Here is a 17,992-nt window from a genome sequence, read left to right as displayed (position 1 = left end):
GGGGGGTCAGAAAGTCCATCGATCCTGTAGGTGGCTTTCGCTGCTGAAGCCGTTCCCGGCCGAGGCCTCGGGGTTCTGCGTTTGCCGGGTGGAATCTTCCCCTTTGAGGCTTTTCCTGCAGACGGGACACGTGTCGTGCTGCCGGAGAGACGGGGATTCAGGGAAACGACATGGGGGGGGGGGCTGCTTTCCCCATGGAGGGGGGACCGCTTTCCCCACGGGGGTTTGAGCCCGTCACCCTCGCAGGGCTTGGCTTGGAGCTGGAGAGCTCTTGGAGCCCCCCCAGACCACGTCAGAGCCCCCACCCCCCCCAGCCAAATAGTAACACACACACCCCCCCCCAGACCACATCGGAACCCCCACCACCACGTCACAGCCCCCCCAGACCACGTCACAGCCCCCCAACCAAATGGGAGCCCCCCCAGACCACATTGCAGCCCCCCCAGACCAAATCACAACCCCTCCTGACCACGTCAGAGCCCCCCACACCACGTCAGAACATATTGCAGACCCCCAGACCATGCCTGAGCCCCCCCGAGCCATCGGAGATCCCCCCAGACCACGTTGGAGAACCCCCAACCAAATCAGAGCCCCCCCACCAAATGGGAGCCCCCCCAGACCACATCACAGCCCCCCAACCAAATGGGAGCCCCCCTAGACCACGTAGGAGCCCCCCCAACCAAATCAGAGACCCCCCCACAGGCCACATCAGAGTCCCTTAGAACACATCACAGCCCCCCAGACCATGTCTGAGCCGCCCCCCCTCCGGGATCACATCGGAGCCCCCCCAACCAAACCAGAGCCCCCTGGACCACATCAGAGACCCCCAACCAAATCATAGCCCCCCCCCCGCCCCCCCCAGGACCACATCACAGCCTCTTAGAAAAACGTTGCAGCCCCCCAGACCATGTCAGAGCCCCCCTCAGATGCCATCACAGCCCCCCCAGACCTCATCGGAACCCCCCCAAGACCCCGTCGGCGGGTTCTTACCAGCTCTAACCAGGGCACGATGCAGTTGCTGTGGAAGAAGTGGTTGCAGGGCAACTGCCGGACCTGCTCGGCCACCGTGTAGTCCTCTTTGCAGACAGGACACTCCAAACCCGTATCTGGAAGAAAGGGAGAAGGCAAAAAAGGGGTGAAGCTTTGCCCCCCCCCCCCGCCCCCACCCAGGGAATACAAACCCCCCCATCTGTTCGTGTATACCCTCAGCAAGTTTGCTGACGATACAAAACCGGGAGGGAGGGGGTGACACCCCAGAAGGCTGTGCCACCATCCAGAGAGAGAGTTGGGCAGAGAGGAACCTGATGAAGTTCAACCAGGACAAGTGTCGGGTCCTGCACCCAGGGGAGGAAGAACCCCCCGCACCAGGACAGCTTGGGGGTGACCTGCTGGAGAACAGCTCTGAGGAGAAAGACCTGGGAGTCCTGGTGGACAACAGGATGCCCAGGAGCCAGCAATGGGCCCTGGTGGCCAAGAAGGCCAATGGCATCCTGGGGGGCATCAGGAAGAGTGTGACCAGCAGGTGGAGGGAGGTCATCCTCCCCCTCTGCTCTGCCCTGGGGAGGCCCCACCTGGAGCACTGGGACCAGTTCTGGGCTCCCCAGTTCCAGAAGGACGGGGAACTGCTGGAGAGGGTCCAGCAAAGGGCTACGAGGATGATGAGGGGCCTGGAGCATCTCTCTGATGAGGAAAGGCTGAGGGACTTGGGGCTTTTGAGTCTGGAGAAGAGAAGACTGAGGGGGGATCTGATCAACGCCTGGAAATACTTCAAGGGTGGGTGTCAGGAGGATGGGGCCAGGCTTTTTCCAGTGGTGCCCAGTGACGGGACAAGAGGGAACAGGCACAAACTGGGACAGGGGAAGTTCCATCTCAACATGAGGAGGAACTTCTTTGCTGTGAGGGTGGCAGAGCCCTGGAAGAGGCTGCCCAGAGAGGTGGTGGAGTCTCCTTCTCTGGAGACATTCAAACCCTCCTGGACACGTTCCTGTGGGACCTGCTCTGGGTGGACCTGCTCTGGCAGGGGGTGGGACTAGATGATCTCCGGAGGTCCCTTCCAGCCCCATGTGATTCTGTGTACAACCCACCGGGGGCCGGGCGGTGGCATTCAGCACCCAGGTCCCAAAGAAATTCCCTCCCCCTTCCCTGCGGACGAGCGAAATAACCAAACTAGGGGTATTTTGAGTCCCGCTAAAACTCAGTCCCGACTTCAGTCCCACCAAAACCTCCTCGCCCAGAATGGGGGTGGGTTTGGGAGGCTGGGGGGACGGATATTTCCATCGCACACCCTCCTCCTGCTGCACCATCGACCACTAGAGACGGCAAAAAAGCCTGATTTCCTTCGTGGCCGGCCCAAAATGCACAGCCAGATGTCCTGGCCACCGGGCCACCGAGCTCCCAGCCTCTCTCGCCCGGCTCCGGCAACACCAAGGGGCGAGACCAAGCATGACAGCATGGAAATTCAGCTGCTTCTTGGCTCCCCCAGACAAGGAGAGGAGACGCGGGTTATATAAAAAGCACCGGATAAAAATATCCGTTGTGGAAACGGCTTCTTCTCATCAAAACCGTTTGTCTTTAAACGGAGCGTTTTAGTTCCCAGTAACGGGGGAGTTGGGAGGGAAAGGGATCCTTCGAGCGGCCTTCGGAGACAGCCCTCGGAAAACCCGAGGAGAAAAAGCCCCGGGATGAACTAATTGCAAAAGCAGAAACGTTGGGAGAAGCCCGTGGGTCTTCGCTGCCAGCTGGGCCCGAGGACCTGCCCCTTCCACACATTTCCAGAGCAGTTGGGTGGGAATTCGCTCCGAGCCTCGTCCCCCCCGGGCCCCGCCAGGAGCCAATTTGGAAGGGAAGAAAGCCCTGGCTCTAACGAGACCGTAAACAACAGCCCAAACAGAAGATTTCAGGAGAAGGTAAAGCCATCAGGGGGTTGGGAGGCCAAAAAGGCGGCGCTCAGGCTCTGCAGAAGGAAGAGGGTCTTTGCTGATGGCCTGAACTGGTGGAGATTGGAGAGTCCCCGGAGAAGCGACCACCAGAGACGGTGGTAGAAAAGCTCAGGATCTCCCGAGCTCGAAGAACTGAGTGTTTCCAGCCTGAATCTTGGCAGGGATGGAGGATGGAGCAGCCTCTGACCCTCCCGCATCACAGCGAAGAGCCCGATCCTCAGCAGAGGGAGGTGGGGGAAGCTCAGGAGATGAGGGACATCGGACGCCGGCACCAATTTTCACCTACCGACTTGTTCCTGAGTTACTGTCACCGTCGGGAGAGACGAGATCTTCTCCTTGTCGGCTGGAGGTGGTCCCGTGTTCTCCAGCTGCCCCAGGAGCTGCAGAGAAGAAGACAAGCCGTGCTCAGGAGCAGGGACGGGGTATCGTCACACAGACACCGAGACCACTATGTCCCCACCAGCAGAGAGCCCAGCACGAGCAGCTCAGCCCAGTCCATCGCCAGGGCTGTCCCCAGACCTGCCCCTAAAGCTCCTTGAAGCAACAGATCTCACCGGCTTCCCAGACGAGCCCAGAAACACTCCCATTGCCCAGCCCTAGGAGCAAACTGGGGCCATTTCATCCCAGTTTAGACACTCGGTGCGCTGGTGACCATTCCCTCCTCTGCAGCAACACTTTTGGTGCTCAAACCTTCCTTTCACGCCCTTCAACCCCACTTCTAACATCGCTGCCCTCCAGGTATTTTCTCTTTGCACCAACAGCTGGGGACCGAAGGGCCTGGCTGGGAAGGGAGACGTGGCCACGGACAGGGGAGAAGGTGCCAAGCTCCTCCCGAAGGATTTTGAACTGAAAGGGAGTCAATAGAGATGTTCTGAGAAGAGAAAGAACCTTGTACTGAAGAAACAAAGGAGATGGGAGACCTTCTGCCTCTCCCGGGACCTCACCAGGGTGTCAGGAGGAACGGGGTGACCTCCCAGGGCTACAAAGAGAAGGGACTCAGCCCGTCCCAAAGCCTCAACTCCCGGGGGGCTCCTCCATCTCCTGTGCGGAGCCTCAGACGTTGAACACGGGCTGAGCTCGAGCCACAGCAACGGTGCTGCCACCACCTCTTTTCCCAGTGTCACACTTTCATGACTCACGGGGATTTCATACTGTTAAGACCTCGATTCACCCCACAATCAGCTCAAACTGGTTCCAACGTGGCCAGGGCGAGCGCGGAAAAGCGTTTGTAGGAGCCTCGTTTAACTCTGGAGGCCACGTGAAGATGCCCAGGGTGACAGGAAACCCCCGGACGGGCAGAGTGGCTGCTCCAGACCCAGGAGGGACCCTGGTGGTGCCGCACACCCAGCCCAAATGCCACCCGTGACACCAACTCCACGGCAGAGCGCTCGCCGGGGCTCGTTCTGCTGCGCTGGGTGTGGGGTGGGAGGAGGAAGGTGCCGTCTCGGAGCGGCCACGTGGGCCACGGGCTCGTTTTGGGAAGCGGTGAGTAAGGCAAGCGAGGAGGGGCGGGTGACGCAGCCCCTGGGAAGCCGGGGGCTACTTCTGACTGGCAGCAGATGGCTCTGCCGGGTGCTTTGGGAGGCGTCAGCACACCAACAGCAGCCAAATTAGCTCTCGGTAAAGAATTTGTCTGCTCTTCCCATCCCCGTGATGCCAACGTCCTGGAAGAGGCTGTTTGCGGAGGGAGGGCAGACACCCCCGGATCCTCAAGGGATCAGACAATAATTTCCAGGGAACGGGAGCAGACTCAGCTCATCCCTCCACAAACCACAGGGGGAAACGGCTCCCGGCTGCAAAGGGCTGAATTTGGGGAGAAATCCAGGGCTTACGCTGGGGTTTTTCATCTTTTTGCGTCTGCTGAGCCTGTAGCAAGGAACCTGCGAGGCTTGTACCGCCCCTGGGGTGACAAAGAGGGGAATTATTTCCTGTATTTCCACGGAATAAGATCCAACCCCAGCTCCTGGAGCCTCTGAAGGGGCAGGGAACAAGCAGCCACCAAACCAGACACCAATAGCCTGTTCTTAAGTCCTCACCCGAAACCCAGGGCTCGTCTCCAGCCGTGGAACGGACCAAAGAGGGGCACAGAAACTTGTAGGCACAAAAGGGGCACAGAAACTTGTAGGCACAGATTAAAGGGCCAGACCAGCCAGTTTGAGACTTCACTCCACCCAGGTGGGTCTTACCTGGGTGACAATAGCATCAAGGCCGCTCTGTCCCCAGGCGTAGTCCCCGGGATTGGAGTGCAACATCCCACTCCTGCGGACAGGAGCAGAGAGTCAAGGAAACCATTTCACTCCCCCCCCCACCCCTAAACCAGCCCCCGAGGGTTTACAGAATCCTCCCCAAAGAAGCCCCACTGGGGGGACGGAGCTCTCGGGGACCAGATGGTGGCTGTTCACCGGTGGGGACAGTCGTGACCAAAGCCATGGTGTAAACCACGCTCACTACTCACCAGGAAAAAGGGTGTTGTGAGCCAGGAATCGCTGAGTTTGCAAAAAACCCCGCAAAGATCTGCTGTATTATTCTAAAGAGGGAGGAATCGAAAGAGAAAAGGGGGGGGCGGAAAAAGGGACAAGTTGAGCAAACAAATACGTGGCGACAGCGAGAGTTTAGCAAGAACGGGTGGCATAAGGACGAAATGCTGCTGGGATCGATGGCGGCCACGTTGCTGGAAGCCTCACGCCCAGGTGGGGAGAAGGGTGAGCCCCAAGACAGAGCTCTGGGAGGAAGAGGAAGGAGGGATGGCTCACTCCTCGGAGTGTGGGAGGGCTTGGAGGAGAGGGAGAGGAAATGACTGAGTTTCCCAAGCACTGACTCGTTTCCCTGCGGTGAGGGGTTGGCACCGTTACAGGCAAAAACCCACCTTTTCCCACCAAGTGGCTTCGATTCCCGTCCGGGGCGGGGTGGGGGGGGGGCAAAGGAAAGAGCAACCCATGTGAAAACCTGCAGTTTTGGGGTCTGAGGGTCACCCCCCATAAGTGCCAGGATCCCATTTAAACAGGTTTCTCCCCCAAATCCCGTATTTTTCCACTGATGAAGGAGGGAAACACCTCCAGGGGGTAATTTAATTTAGGCACTCACCCTTCAATGGCAGGAGACCTGTCGGGGCGGGAGCTGCCCCGGGATCTGTACCTCCGCGTCATGGGCAATCGGGGGGGTCGGCTTGGTCCCCAGAGGTCGGCGTGGGCTTGGTGGCCCCTTTCGTTGTCCCTGCTGTCTTGATCCAGTGAGCTGCTACTTAGGAAGGGTCTGAAGTCAGGAAAGAACATCGTGTGGTCCAAATGGTCCCAAAGCTGAGGGGGGAGAGAAGGGGGAGACACATCGCCGTAATCCTGGGGACTCCACTGCTGACACGGGGGGGGCAGAGAAGTCCACCTCGACGGAAGCAACGCAAATTCCTACGGTTACCATGGCTCCCAGAAGAAAAGTCTGGCAAAAACCACTTAATTATAGCCCAAGCTAATCAGCTCTACAACCCCCGGGAAGACCAACACGTCGGCTCTTTCCTGCCACGTACAGATCCCAACAACATCTATTTTGTTAAGCCCTCCCCCCCCCAGCCCAGGACACTGCGAGGGTTGGAATTTGAGGAAGGATAATACTGGACGCCCAGGCCCCACATCCATGGGCTCATCGGGTGCTCTGGGTCCTCACAGCCAAGGGTGGCAAATGGATGTGGCCGAAAGAACCCAAATACAGCCCCGAGAAGGAGGGTTCGTGTCTCTGGTTGTGTCCTCGGGTTTGATGGACCCGACACGGCAGGACAGAGCAGCACGAAACGGCCAATAATTAAAGGTCTCGCACATCTAACGCTGTGTTGCGGGTCCCTCCACACAATTAAAGCCACCTCCTGGCCCTACGGCAGGTCCACCTGCTGCTGGTGGGGCAAAAACCCCACCAGCTCCTTGACCAAGTCAAATCGCCAGCACTGAGCCTCCCCGAGGGGGAGCAGGGACACAAATCCAGAGCTGCTGGGGGGTCACCAACGGATTTCTGCAGAGCTCCTGGCCACACACCCCACTGCGGAGAAACCACGGGGTGCAGGAAAACACCCAGGAACCAGGAGCATCCTCATCCCGAGCCACAGCTCAGAGCCGAGAGCCCCTTCGGCCACCCTCACCTGAAAAACCCATTTGGTTTTATTCCTTCCACAATTCACCCACGGCTTAAACCAACAGCTGAAGGAGGGCACTGGAGGTTTACCATGTGGGTTTATGAAATAAAAAATAATTGTAGGACACAACAAAATAAGGAGTATGAGACAAGAAACGTCCCCCGTGTGCCACGTGCTGCTCACGCTCAATGCACCCCAGGCCTGGCTCCGTGCTGAAAAAAGTGATATCGGGAGGAGCAGTGCCCTCGGATTCGCTGCGGGAACGAAGCGCCACAGAGAAGAACACCGGTGCTGCTCTCCTTTTATCCGTACTAGACCCACAGCACGCGTTACGACACGATCAGAGCAGCTTAATTTCCATTTCACAGCAAATTAGCTCGCTTTACACGTCTCTTCCATCGCCCGCTTCAAGCTGGTATCGGAGGGAAGGGAGAAGTCAAGTTTATGACCTCTTCTCCGCATTAATACCCCGCAGACGAGGCTTCTGCTCGTTCTCCCGCTGGTTATGATCAAGATACAGCTCTGCCCGCCTGCAGCCAGGCTGCCGAGAGAAGACTTTCATTTATTATTAATCCTAAAAGCCATTTAAATTTACATAGCGCCTTTCTTTCATGCGGCGGCATCCCGAAGCTCTTTGTAAAGCCTCACGTGGGCTATAAGCCGAGATCACTTTATCTCGCCAAAACAGGGGCATGTTCTGGGCGACGGGGTTGGGGAGGAGCAGTATAAAAGCAACGGGTTTGTTGGGGAGATAAATGGATCCAGCTGAAGAGGAGGGGAGGAGAGGGAAACGTGGAGGGGAACAGGAGGGATCCAGACCCGAAAAAGCAAAGCCGTAGAGGAATTTCAGCTATTTGGTGCCCCTCTTTCTGGCGCTGAAGGCGGTGGCTTTGTTGCAGCGGGCGCAGGAGGGCTCAGCAACAGGGCAGCCCCCCAAATCTACCCGGGGATGACCACGGCCGAGGAGCTGTGACCCAAAGCATCGGGGAGCTCTTCTGGCAGGACCGAGGAACCTAAATCTCCTCAATAACCAAGCAAACAAATAACCTGATCGCTGAGCAAGGCCGGCGGGCAGAGGAGACGCAGAGACATTTTATTCCCATCTGTTTTCCTGAAGGGAAATAGAGCCCCGAGGAACGGAGCCTGAGATCAGAGCCTTCTCCGGGCTCTGGAAGAGGAACTGCCAGCACAGCCAGAGCCCGGGGTGACTCAGGAGAGGCCACAGCACGAGTTGAGGGTGAGTATTTGCAGAGTTTGACTCAGGCTGTTCCAGACTTTAGGTAATGGGGTAAGAAAAGACGCTTCCAGCCCCTGCTCCGAGCTCCACACAACCGAATTACAGGACACGGACTTTATTACGAGTTTGGACTTTTTAGAAAGTTGCAGTTCTGGTAAAACTGGGAGCAGCAATGAGCAGAGAGGAAAGGGCAGTCAGGCAACACCCTCCCCGGCTGGCTATGCATCACCAACACCCGTCCAGCATCTGCCAGCACCAGGGGCCAGGGTGTCTTTCCTTCTTTTCCTGCCCTGCCCAGTGAGCAAACTGCTGGCAGCGTCAAGAGTCTCCTCAAAACCTGCCAAGTTCCTGAAAACTCCTCAGAAGATCAATTGCCCTTTTTCCAAGGCAGCAAGCGAAGATGCCTTCACGGACTGCACCTGGAGCTGAGACCGAAAACCTCTTCACGGCTAGCTTAAAAAGAAAAATAAAAGCAAGAGAGCAAAACTCACCTCTGCGAACTGTGTGGACGGGCCGTCGTCTATGCCACTGCCATCTAGAAAACTGAAGGAAAATAGTTTTCTGTGAGTGCCACCCCCTCCAGAAAGCAGCTCCCCGTGCGGGTTAAACACAGGTGGGAGCGAACGCGAGCACGACAGACCTGTGTGGGCAGAGAGAGAAAGGGCTGAGCAAACCCAGCCCGCCCGTGCCAACACAGCGGAGTCACTCCCGGGGACAGAAGAGGACTAGTAAAGCTAAAAAAGGCTTGTTTATGTGCACGCTATCCGCAAAACTGGTTTCTAACCATCTGGACCCTGGAAGAGTCGCCTAAGAGGAGGCCGACGACAAGGCTGCCTTTGGGGCCTAGGACAAAGCCGCCTTTTGAGGCCTAGGACGAGGCCTGCGAGGCCGCCTTTGGGGGGCCTAGGACGAGGCCTGCGAGGCCGCCTTTGGGGGGCCTAGGACGAGGCCTGCGAGGCCGCCTTTTGAGGTGTAGCATTCTGCAAACGGGATCGTGCGCTGAGCGCCCCACAGGACCCCTCCAGCCTTGCCTTAAGTGACAGGTATACACTTTAAGAAGAGAACATAGTGTGACATGAAGTCCTCTCCCCCTCTGCGAATTCCTGCTGCGGCAAGTCTCGGAGAGCAAAGGTTCACGTAACCACTGGTGCCCTTTCATCTTGCCTACCCTCAACCCAAATAAAGCCGTTTTCTCAGCAATTACTCAAGACCAAATATAGTAAGGACTGAAAAGGCATCATTTTGGATCCCTAATTTGCCGACCAGTGACTAAATCCGAGGGAAAAAAGGTATTTCTTTCTCTCTCGGCCTGAGCTGTGAGACTGGAGACGTGGTCAGGAGCCTGCGTTGGGGCCAACAGGGGCAAAAAGGTCCCGTGAGTCACTGAGATAAAAACTTGAGTTCTAAAAAAAGTCTGACAGAGCCTCAAAAACCCGTAAGTGGCATTTGTTCACAGGACCTTAATTCACAACTCCCATTTTCTTGGAAGTCTTCCCCGAGCCCCTCCGTGAGGCTCTAGCACGACACCAACGGCCGCTTGTATTTTCCTTCTCATCCAGTATTAAGTCCAAATTCACACTAAAATATAGATTTTCTTTTGCATTCCTTATTTTATCCTTGTTGTCCACAGTTTTTAGAAGCTTTACACCGGACATCTTACAAACCCAGAAGATACGTGAGCCTGTGGTAAAACAAGTGGTGCCTCCATGGCTACGTTACCTGGAATCATCTGTGACTTCTTCGATAAAGCCGGATTCACATCTCGGGCAAGTGTATTCCTGAGGAGACAAGAGGAAACTGGTTTTAGCCACCCAGCTTGCCATTTCGGGAAAAAAGAGCTCAAAAATAGAGAGTTCCCGGAGCACAACATGGATTCCTGATCTCCACCTCCCTGGAAGACCAGAGTTTCGGTTTCATTAAGAGGATTTTGAAGCCGGGTGGTTACAGCAGAAATTCTTAACCCCAATTGAGAATTGTGGAGCAGAAAAAGCCACGGCCATGCGGAGATCCTGGGTTCGGCACCAGCGGATGGAAGAGCTGTTCGCAGGGAACCACGGAGGCAGCGGGAGCTTTTAGGAGCAGCAGGGAAGATTTCTTTAGAGGAGAAAAATTCCTCAGTTTTCATTCTGTGGATCTGCTTCAATTTAGGGCAAAACCAAAAAGTACCTCCAGATCCTCCCTCCCTGTCCCGTCCCGCGGCAGGAGACAGAGGCCTCCCAAAACCCACGCTCCGGGCAGTGATTTTCCAGCCTGTGATTTGTGGCTCCTCTGTCCAAAAATAAAAGCTTCCTGATAAGAGTCTCTCTTTCTTTACTCACGCTTCCCAGACCACAGATAAAAACCCTCCCAGCCTCCAGCCCTCGGCATCCAATCCCGCTGCCCAGACCCGGAGCTGGACGAGGAAGAGGAAATATAAGAGACGCGCTAGTTCCTCCACTTGACCCAGCTCCTCCTCTGAATTCCCAATGCCCTGCCGAGCTCGGGGATCCGATCGAATTCCTGGCGCAGCGTTACCAGAGCCGGGCCGCAGGTGAGACATCTCCCGGCCCCGTAACACAACCCCTTTGCGGAATCAGCTCCAAATTCTCCCACATCTTTTTTTTTTTTCCCCTCCTCGCTTTCACAAAACACAAGCTTCACCTTCCCATCCCGGCCCTGTATCCTTTTCCCACCCAATCTGAATTTCCCTGGGAACGGCACATAAGCTCCAGGGATGGAGAAGAGCACAGCAGGGGGGCTGCCCACAGCAGCTTTGCTTCCCAAACCTTCGGGACCCCCCAAAAGCCCACGACGGGAGAGGTCGAGCGCAGGATTTTTCACAAAGGCCCATTTAGGGCAGCCAAACGCGTGGTGGATTTTTCAAAAGAGCTTCAGCAGCGAGTATAATGGGAACTGATGGGTGGTGAGCTCTTAAAAAGGGGGAAAAAAAACCAACCAAACCACCCCATCTGGGGTTTTCGGCTTTGCATCCGTGAATTGTGAGGCTGAAGAGAAAGGACACGTGGGTTTGGAAGAGGGACGTGCGGTGCTGGGTTCTGCGGAGGAGAAAATTGTGGGGCTAAATCCCCCCAGGGAGAGCAAACCCGGCTGCGTGGCTGGGAAAAGGGGGGGTGCAGCACAGACCCACCTCTGAATAAAAATGACAATGCAGGGAAGAAGGAAAAAAAAGAGCTTTTTTAGGGTGGGGAAAAGGCTGTGTGAAAGGCAGAGCACTCTCAGGTGTCCCTCTTCAGAGAGGCTGGGTCTCAACTGCAAGCTAGAAGCAAGGAGCAGCGTGGTGTTTCTCAAAAAGAAATGAATACCAAGCGAATCAAAAGCCAGGCACTAAAATACGGGGTCAAAAAGCTCATTTCACACCGTACCACCTCATTTCACACCGTCCCGCCGGGCTTCAGAGCGATACACAACCAGGAGGACATTCCGCGCTGCCTAAAAAAATCCTTCACTTCCCTCATTTCCAGCATTTTCCTTCTCAAAACGACCACATTAGAAAGATGATTTGGTTTTGGTTTTTTTTTTTTTCTTTTTTTTTTTTTTTTAACTCTCTAAACTTAGCAGCGGGCCGTGCCATCGGGGACGCTGCGGGTCCGATGCATTTCTGGAAGCTTTTGAATGTCGCTTTTTTTTTTTTTTTTCTCCTGTTATAATCTGTATGGAAATTACCAGCATCTTGCCCAGAAGCTCGAATGTAGAGTCAGAGCCTGAAGAGAGATAAAAATGGCATTTGGGATAAATAGCAACGGGAGGGGGAGAGGGAGAAAGGAAACCAGAACAGACGAGGGGAGGCGGGTGGGATACTGCAGAGCCACCGCGTGCACGGAGAGGCACCAGCCCTTCGTCCCACCTCCCCGCTTTCTGCCAGAGGTTTAGGGTCTCTGATGGAGCCCCCTGCAAAGAAGGAGCTCCGGGGGTGCCCCACGTTCCCAAAAATTACCACCGTGAGCAGGGTGAGCGCAGGGATCTCATTCCTCAAGCGGGATCCAGCCACGGCGCAAAGAAAAAGCCATTCCAGGGAGGAACGGCAGCATCCTGTGGCTCCCACTCCCCTTCAACCTGGTGCTTGGTGTTTCCCAGAAGGAAAAATAAAAAGGAAATCCCACCAGGAGCCCTCGGCTCTGCCCAACGGGAGCCCGTTGTGCCCTGCTGATGGGAGACGCAGGCTCGTTAGCGAGAGGAAAGGAGCCGGCTCGTTTCCGAAGTAGCCGGAACCGGGTGGCACGTACGCCTCTGGTGGGAGCGACGTTGCTAGACCTGATCCTACAGAATCGATGAACTTGGTGGTGTTTCAGCCTCTGGTTTGTGGGTCTGCGCACCCAGGCAGTCCCATCTCCCACCCCCCCAGTTAGGAAAAGACCCCCGTGGCACCAGCACACAAGCCGGGACTGTGTCCCTCACCCCATGAGCTCAACACCTTTTCCCCAGGTCCTCCTCGAGGCAGCTTCTTCCATCAACACGGATTTTTACCACCCAAGGACTTTCCTCGTGCTACACGTCGGCCGTGAAGGCTGCGGCCAGAGGGTGTTGAGAAGCCAGAAACATAAAGTGTCTTTAAAAGGGTCAATTCTTGAAGGATTGTGATTCTTAAACGCAACCACAGGGACGGTCTCCAGCTCAGGAGATGCTTCAGCCCGGGGAGGTCCAGAAGAAAGTAACCTCAGTAACCTCTCCTTTGTCACCACCTTGTCCCTTATCCCTTCCCTGGTCCCTCTCAGAAAGAAGAGCCAGGGCTCAGGTGACACAAGACAGCTAATTTCATGAAAAAAAAAACAAACCCAAAACCCTTATAGATGTTTTTTCTTTAAATTATTTTGCCAAGAGGAGATGAAGCAGTTGTCACAGCGGACAGCAGGGGACATCAAAGGCTCTGGACACCCCTTACCTGCTCCCTCCTGTACGAACCACGTGCCATCTCCTCTGCCCCAGGACCCCACCTCAGAACCTGCTGCTGCTGCTTCTTCTTCCCCCCCAGAGCAAGGACAGAGCCGTTCGAGAGACGCAGACGCACCTTCGCTATAAATATTCATGGCGTTGTCACCAGTGTCACAGACGGGGACTGTCACATCCTAACCTTGACTCCGTTTCAGCGTTGCCGCTGGTTCTTCAGCCGATTCAAGCGTTTCAAGGGAAACTCCATCACCGAAACGCTGGGGGTGGCAGCTTTTAACCGAGCCTGGCACCGGGTGGAAGGTCCATCATCCTCAGCCTTCATCCAGAGCTCAAGGGTAAGGGAACGTGAAGCTACAACAGCTCTTTTCCCAGCTGAGACCCTCCGGCTTCACACCAGCGAAGGGGACAGGATATTTCGGCGTGGACAGGAGCCCAGCAGGGATAAAACCAGCCACAGCAGGGATTAGAAGCGGGATCACTCCATCCTCCTCCCACCACCCCTGGAGAGGGCAGAACGGGGCCGAACCGAGCACACCCGGCAGCAGTCGGCACTGCAGGAGCTCAGATCCCTGCTCAGCTTTGCCTCCATCCAGCCACACGTTCTCTTTTTTCTTGGTTTTTTCCTCCCCGCTTTAAAACAAGAACAGATCCGTGGGGCTGCGGCCCCGTCAGGACAAGCGTTGCCGCACACGGCAAACTGAAATCGCCGGCAGGGGACGGCGTTAAACAGCAGCCGATTCCCAGCATCAGACCAGGGCTGCGTTCCAGCTGCTGGGGCAGGAAGGAACGGAACCCATCAAAGACCCGCCGCAACCCAATGGAGTCCATCAAAGACCCAACGCGAGACCAGTGCAAGCCCATCAAAGACCCAACGCGAGACCAGTGCAAGCCCATCAAAGACCCAACGCGAGACCAATGCAAGCCCATCAAAGACCCAACCCAACGCAACGCAAGCCCGGCCAAGACCCAACGCAAGCCCATCAAGGACCATCCCAACTCGACCTCCATTAGCACTACAGGCTCCTGCCAACTCAGAGGCAGCCCCCAACCGCCCCGAGAGTGCCAGAGGTGACCTGTCGAGGTGCTGCCCCTCCTCGGGGCACCCACGTTTGAGGGAGCTCAGTCTGTGTCCCCCTTTGCCCCCCTTCTCTGGGAAGTGCCAGCTCACTGCCGAAGCAAGAAGACTCAGCAGCTCCGCCGAGGATGACTGTTGCACCTAAAACCCTTCTGCCGGGAGCCCTCGCCAGGTCCCGGCAACGGCAATGAGCACCCCGGGGGTTACGTGCCCGCTTTGGAGGGAGTCAGTGGCCCCGCACCTCTAAATCTTGCCCCATGAGCAGATCCTCCTGCTCAGAGGGGGGTCGGTATGAAGAAAAACTTCCCAGAGGATCTACAGCCGGGGTTTTAGTTGAGGTTGCCATTATCCTGATGAAAGCAGTTAAAAAAACCCCAAACCTGTGCCCTCAGCATTTTGTTTTGTTTTGGCAAAGACGGGGAGAGAAGTTACTTGTCAGAGGGGAGAGAAAAAGAGGTCAGGGGTGCAGGACCATGTCCTGGTCCCGGCAAACAGGTCCAGCTTGTCCCAGTTTATGGCTTTTGGTTCTGCAGATCCTCCCCCCATGGAGCCAGTAATTGTTCTGCTGGAGGGAAACTGAGGCACGGAGTTACTGGCCCAAAATAAATCAGTGCTGGGTCCAACTGGGGTGCACATGGCCAGTGCTCCTCCTGCAAGGCAGGGTGACGGCCACGTAGCCACGAGGGGACCCTCTGAGGACAGACCAAAGGGAAGCAGCTAAAGCAGCTCCCAGGCTCACCCCACTGCAAGCGTGGGCAGAGCAGCCCCATGGCTACCTCCTCCCCACAGCTGGGGGTCCAGGTGACACCCCTACGCCAACTGTCCCCAAGCCACGGGGACAGCAGCGACCCAATGCAGCGGCCACACTCCCCAAAGCACGTCTGGGCAACTGAGTGAAGGTTGCAAAAGCCTCTCCCAGCCAAGCCGGGGACTGGCATAAGGAAGTTCTGGTTACGTTTCCCTTCAAAGGGATGATGTGAAGGAACAGGTTTGGGGACGACTGACAGTCCCCGGCAGGTCACCGGGAACCTGTCCGTCTCCGTCCCCGTCCCCTCCCCGGGGCCAGGCCCGAAGACGACGGGAGATCTCAAAAGAGCAAAGCGATTCATTACCTTGGCAGGCACAAGCTCCAAAGAGACGGTTTAATACCCGGAGCGTCACAACCTGCATTTCTAGACCCACCAAAAGCTCCACGACGCTGGTCCCCACCGAAATCCAGCCATCTCCGAGGGGAACCGGAGCGGAGCCCGGCGGGAGAGGCAAAACGACAGCCTCCGGCGAGGCCTCAACCCCGAGCCGGGTTTCTGGGCGCTCTTGAAATAGAAACTGGAGCAAGACACGCCGGGAGAGCCGGGCAAGGCATCCCGCAGGCAGAGGATGCGGCGACCTCTTTTAGTGCCCACGCAAAGCAGAAGGGACCCGGGTCCGCCTGGGCTCCCCATTTGGAAGCGAAGGGAACCGTTTGCGTCAGATCCCAGCAAAAGGGGGGGGAAAAAAAAAAAAAAAAAAAAAAAAGCCTTTGAGGAGGTTTGACGGAAAGGTGTTTCGTGGCGCAGACCTGGAGTTTTACTCCCAGGACAAGCAAGAAGGATTACTGAGGCACGGGGAAAGCCCAAGTCTTGGGGACGGATGGGGTTTGAGCAGGTTTTGGCCTGTAATTCTTTTAACAAAGTGCATTTTGTACATGGGAGGGTAAAGCGCTGGAGTCAGCGATGGATGGAAAGGGTGTAAAAAAAAAAAGAGAAAGGAACAAAATCTGGGAGATGGGAGGGAAGAGAAGCACCCCAAGGTGAAACTACTGGCTCCAGAGAAGAGGAGCTGGGATGGATCGGGATGCAGATACCCGACTTCCACCCTGTCAGAGCAGGATAAGACCCGGAGAGGGGGATGCTCCCACCTGCAGAAGCCCCCACTGGAAGCTGCACTGGGGCCCTCGCTGGGTGCAAGCACTTTCGGAGCCCTGGGTGCCCCCCTCTTGCTGCCGAGGGGCCACGTTTACCTGGATTTTACAGAAATCAGGGAAGGGGCTCGGCTCCCAAGGGGGGCTGCATGTGTCCTCGCTCCTGTCTTGGTGACAGAGAAGGACAGAGAGGGCTCCAACACCCTCGGGCAGCGAAGGAGCAGAGAAAACTGCTCAGAAATGAAGTTTTTGGGTTAATGCAGCTGAAAAGTCGCTGCCTGCAGAGCCCGGAGCACCTGCAGTGACAGGAGATCCGGTCCCTGAGCAGCAGCAGAGCAAGGGCAGCGCGTGAATCCCACTCGGATGCAGCCGCAGCCCGTGGATAATGGGGTCCGAGACATCCCCCCACCATCCCAAGCTGCTCAGCTGGGATGAAGGTGGCCGCCCGCTTCACCTCCTGCCCCACACGCAACCCCCAGTCCCCCCCAAGTCCTTCCCCTACCCCTCCCCAGCCTGGGCACTGGGATTAAACCCACCACCATGGGGAACGGGAGCATCAGCCCAGTCCTGTCCCGTTCCTCCCCCCCCCCCCCCCCGGCAAAACGTCCCCCAACCTCAGCAATCACGGGCCAAGCTTTTCATCCTCAAAACCCCCCAAATGGGGGGGAATATTAAAGTCACACCAGCCCCCTCAGCTGCTTTGCTGAGGGGCCACAGGGATCTGTCACCTCCCTGCTCCCCCCCCTCTGGGGCTGGGGGCGTTGGGCTCCCCAGATATGGGGGACTCAGTCCCTCGGGTTTGGGGGTCCCCTCACCCGGAGGGACAGCAGTGACAAAGCACCCCTCGTGGGGTCAATTAGGGGGTGAGGGGCTGGGGGTCACCCCTGGGAGGGGGCCACATACAGCCCCCCCAGCTGCTCTCTGCAGTATCCTGCAGGGACAGCAGCGCTTCCCAAAAGGCTCCGAGGAGTCACCCTCTCCTACAGCCCTACAGATGTCGGGGTGTGGGTCAACCTGTCCTCAGAGCTCTGAGGGGGGTGTCACCGCTCTCCCCAGTCATCAGGGCCGTGGGGGGGGACACCTTGCCCCCACAAGGTTCAGCAGGATTTGAGAGCTCACCCCTTTCTACAGGGCCTGGGGAGGGGAAGCTTCACCCCCAAACAATGGGTTTCACCCTTTTCCTGGAGGATTTTGGGGGTCACCCCTTCCCTGCAGGGGTCAACAAAGGGATTGGAGGGTGGGGGGCACCCCTGTGTGTAGGGTTTGAAGGGAACACCCCCTCCCACAAAGGTCAGGGAGGGGATTTGGGCCGGGGGGGTGGGGGGTGTCACTCCTGCCTGCAGGGCTTTGGGGGGGCTGCCCTTCCCCACAAGTCAAGGAGGGGATTGGGGAGGGGGAGCCACCCCTGCCTGCGGGTTTTGGGGGGGGGATAAACCCTCCCCTCCAGGCTGAACCCCAGACAGGGCCCCTTCCGAAGAGAGATCCGTGGGGGAGGAAGAGAGAACGACCCCCCTCACCTCCGGGACTGGCCGAGCCCGGCCCGGCCCGCCCCCACCGGGGTAGGGGGGGAACGGCGCTGAGAGGCCTCGGCCTCCCCCCATCCCTCCGCCCCCGCGGCAGCCCCAGCCCCCGGCGCTTACCGGCAGCTTGGGGCTGACCTCCCCTTTGCAGCTGTGGCAGAAGAAGCGGTGCTGGGACACGGCGGCCGCCGCCGCCGCCGAGGCCTCCGCCATCTTCTCTCTCCCCCGCCTCCGCCGGCTCCCTGCCGTCAGTCCTCCGCCGGGACAGCGAGGCGGCGGCCCGTCGGCTAGAGAGTCGGCCGGAAGGATCCTCTAGC

General features: G+C 57.2%; 1 protein-coding gene across 1 annotated transcript; it reads right to left on the bottom strand.

Annotated features, from left to right (window-relative positions):
• Positions 1 to 6: 6 nt before the first annotated feature.
• RNF115 (ring finger protein 115) lies at positions 7 to 17,888 on the bottom strand. The gene is made up of 9 exons (XM_074164610.1): positions 17,796 to 17,888; positions 10,013 to 10,071; positions 8,785 to 8,836; positions 6,024 to 6,235; positions 5,395 to 5,466; positions 5,126 to 5,198; positions 3,226 to 3,319; positions 991 to 1,106; positions 7 to 138 (listed from the first exon to the last, which is right to left on the bottom strand). The coding sequence occupies exons 1-9, from the start codon at positions 17,886 to 17,888 to the stop codon at positions 7 to 9; spliced, it is 903 nt and encodes a 300-aa protein (XP_074020711.1).
• Positions 17,889 to 17,992: the final 104 nt, after the last annotated feature.

The sequence above is a fragment of the Numenius arquata genome, chromosome 27 (genome assembly GCF_964106895.1).
Source record: "Numenius arquata chromosome 27, bNumArq3.hap1.1, whole genome shotgun sequence".
Lineage (NCBI taxonomy): Eukaryota > Metazoa > Chordata > Aves > Charadriiformes > Scolopacidae > Numenius > Numenius arquata.
This window is presented reverse-complemented; position numbering and strand designations above follow the sequence as displayed.

Excerpts from the sequence above, each read along its gene's own strand:
- RNF115 (XM_074164610.1), bottom strand. The coding sequence starts at position 17,888 with ATGGCGGAGGCCTCGGCGGCGGCGGCGGCCGCCGTGTCCCAGCACCGC. Across the intron at positions 10,072-17,795 it reads AGGTCAGCCCCAAGCTGCCG|GAATACACTTGCCCGAGATG; the intron begins GTAAGCGCCGGG and ends TTGTCTCCTCAG. Across the intron at positions 139-990 it reads TCGTGCCCTGGTTAGAGCTG|CACGACACGTGTCCCGTCTG; the intron begins GTAAGAACCCGC and ends TCTCTCCGGCAG.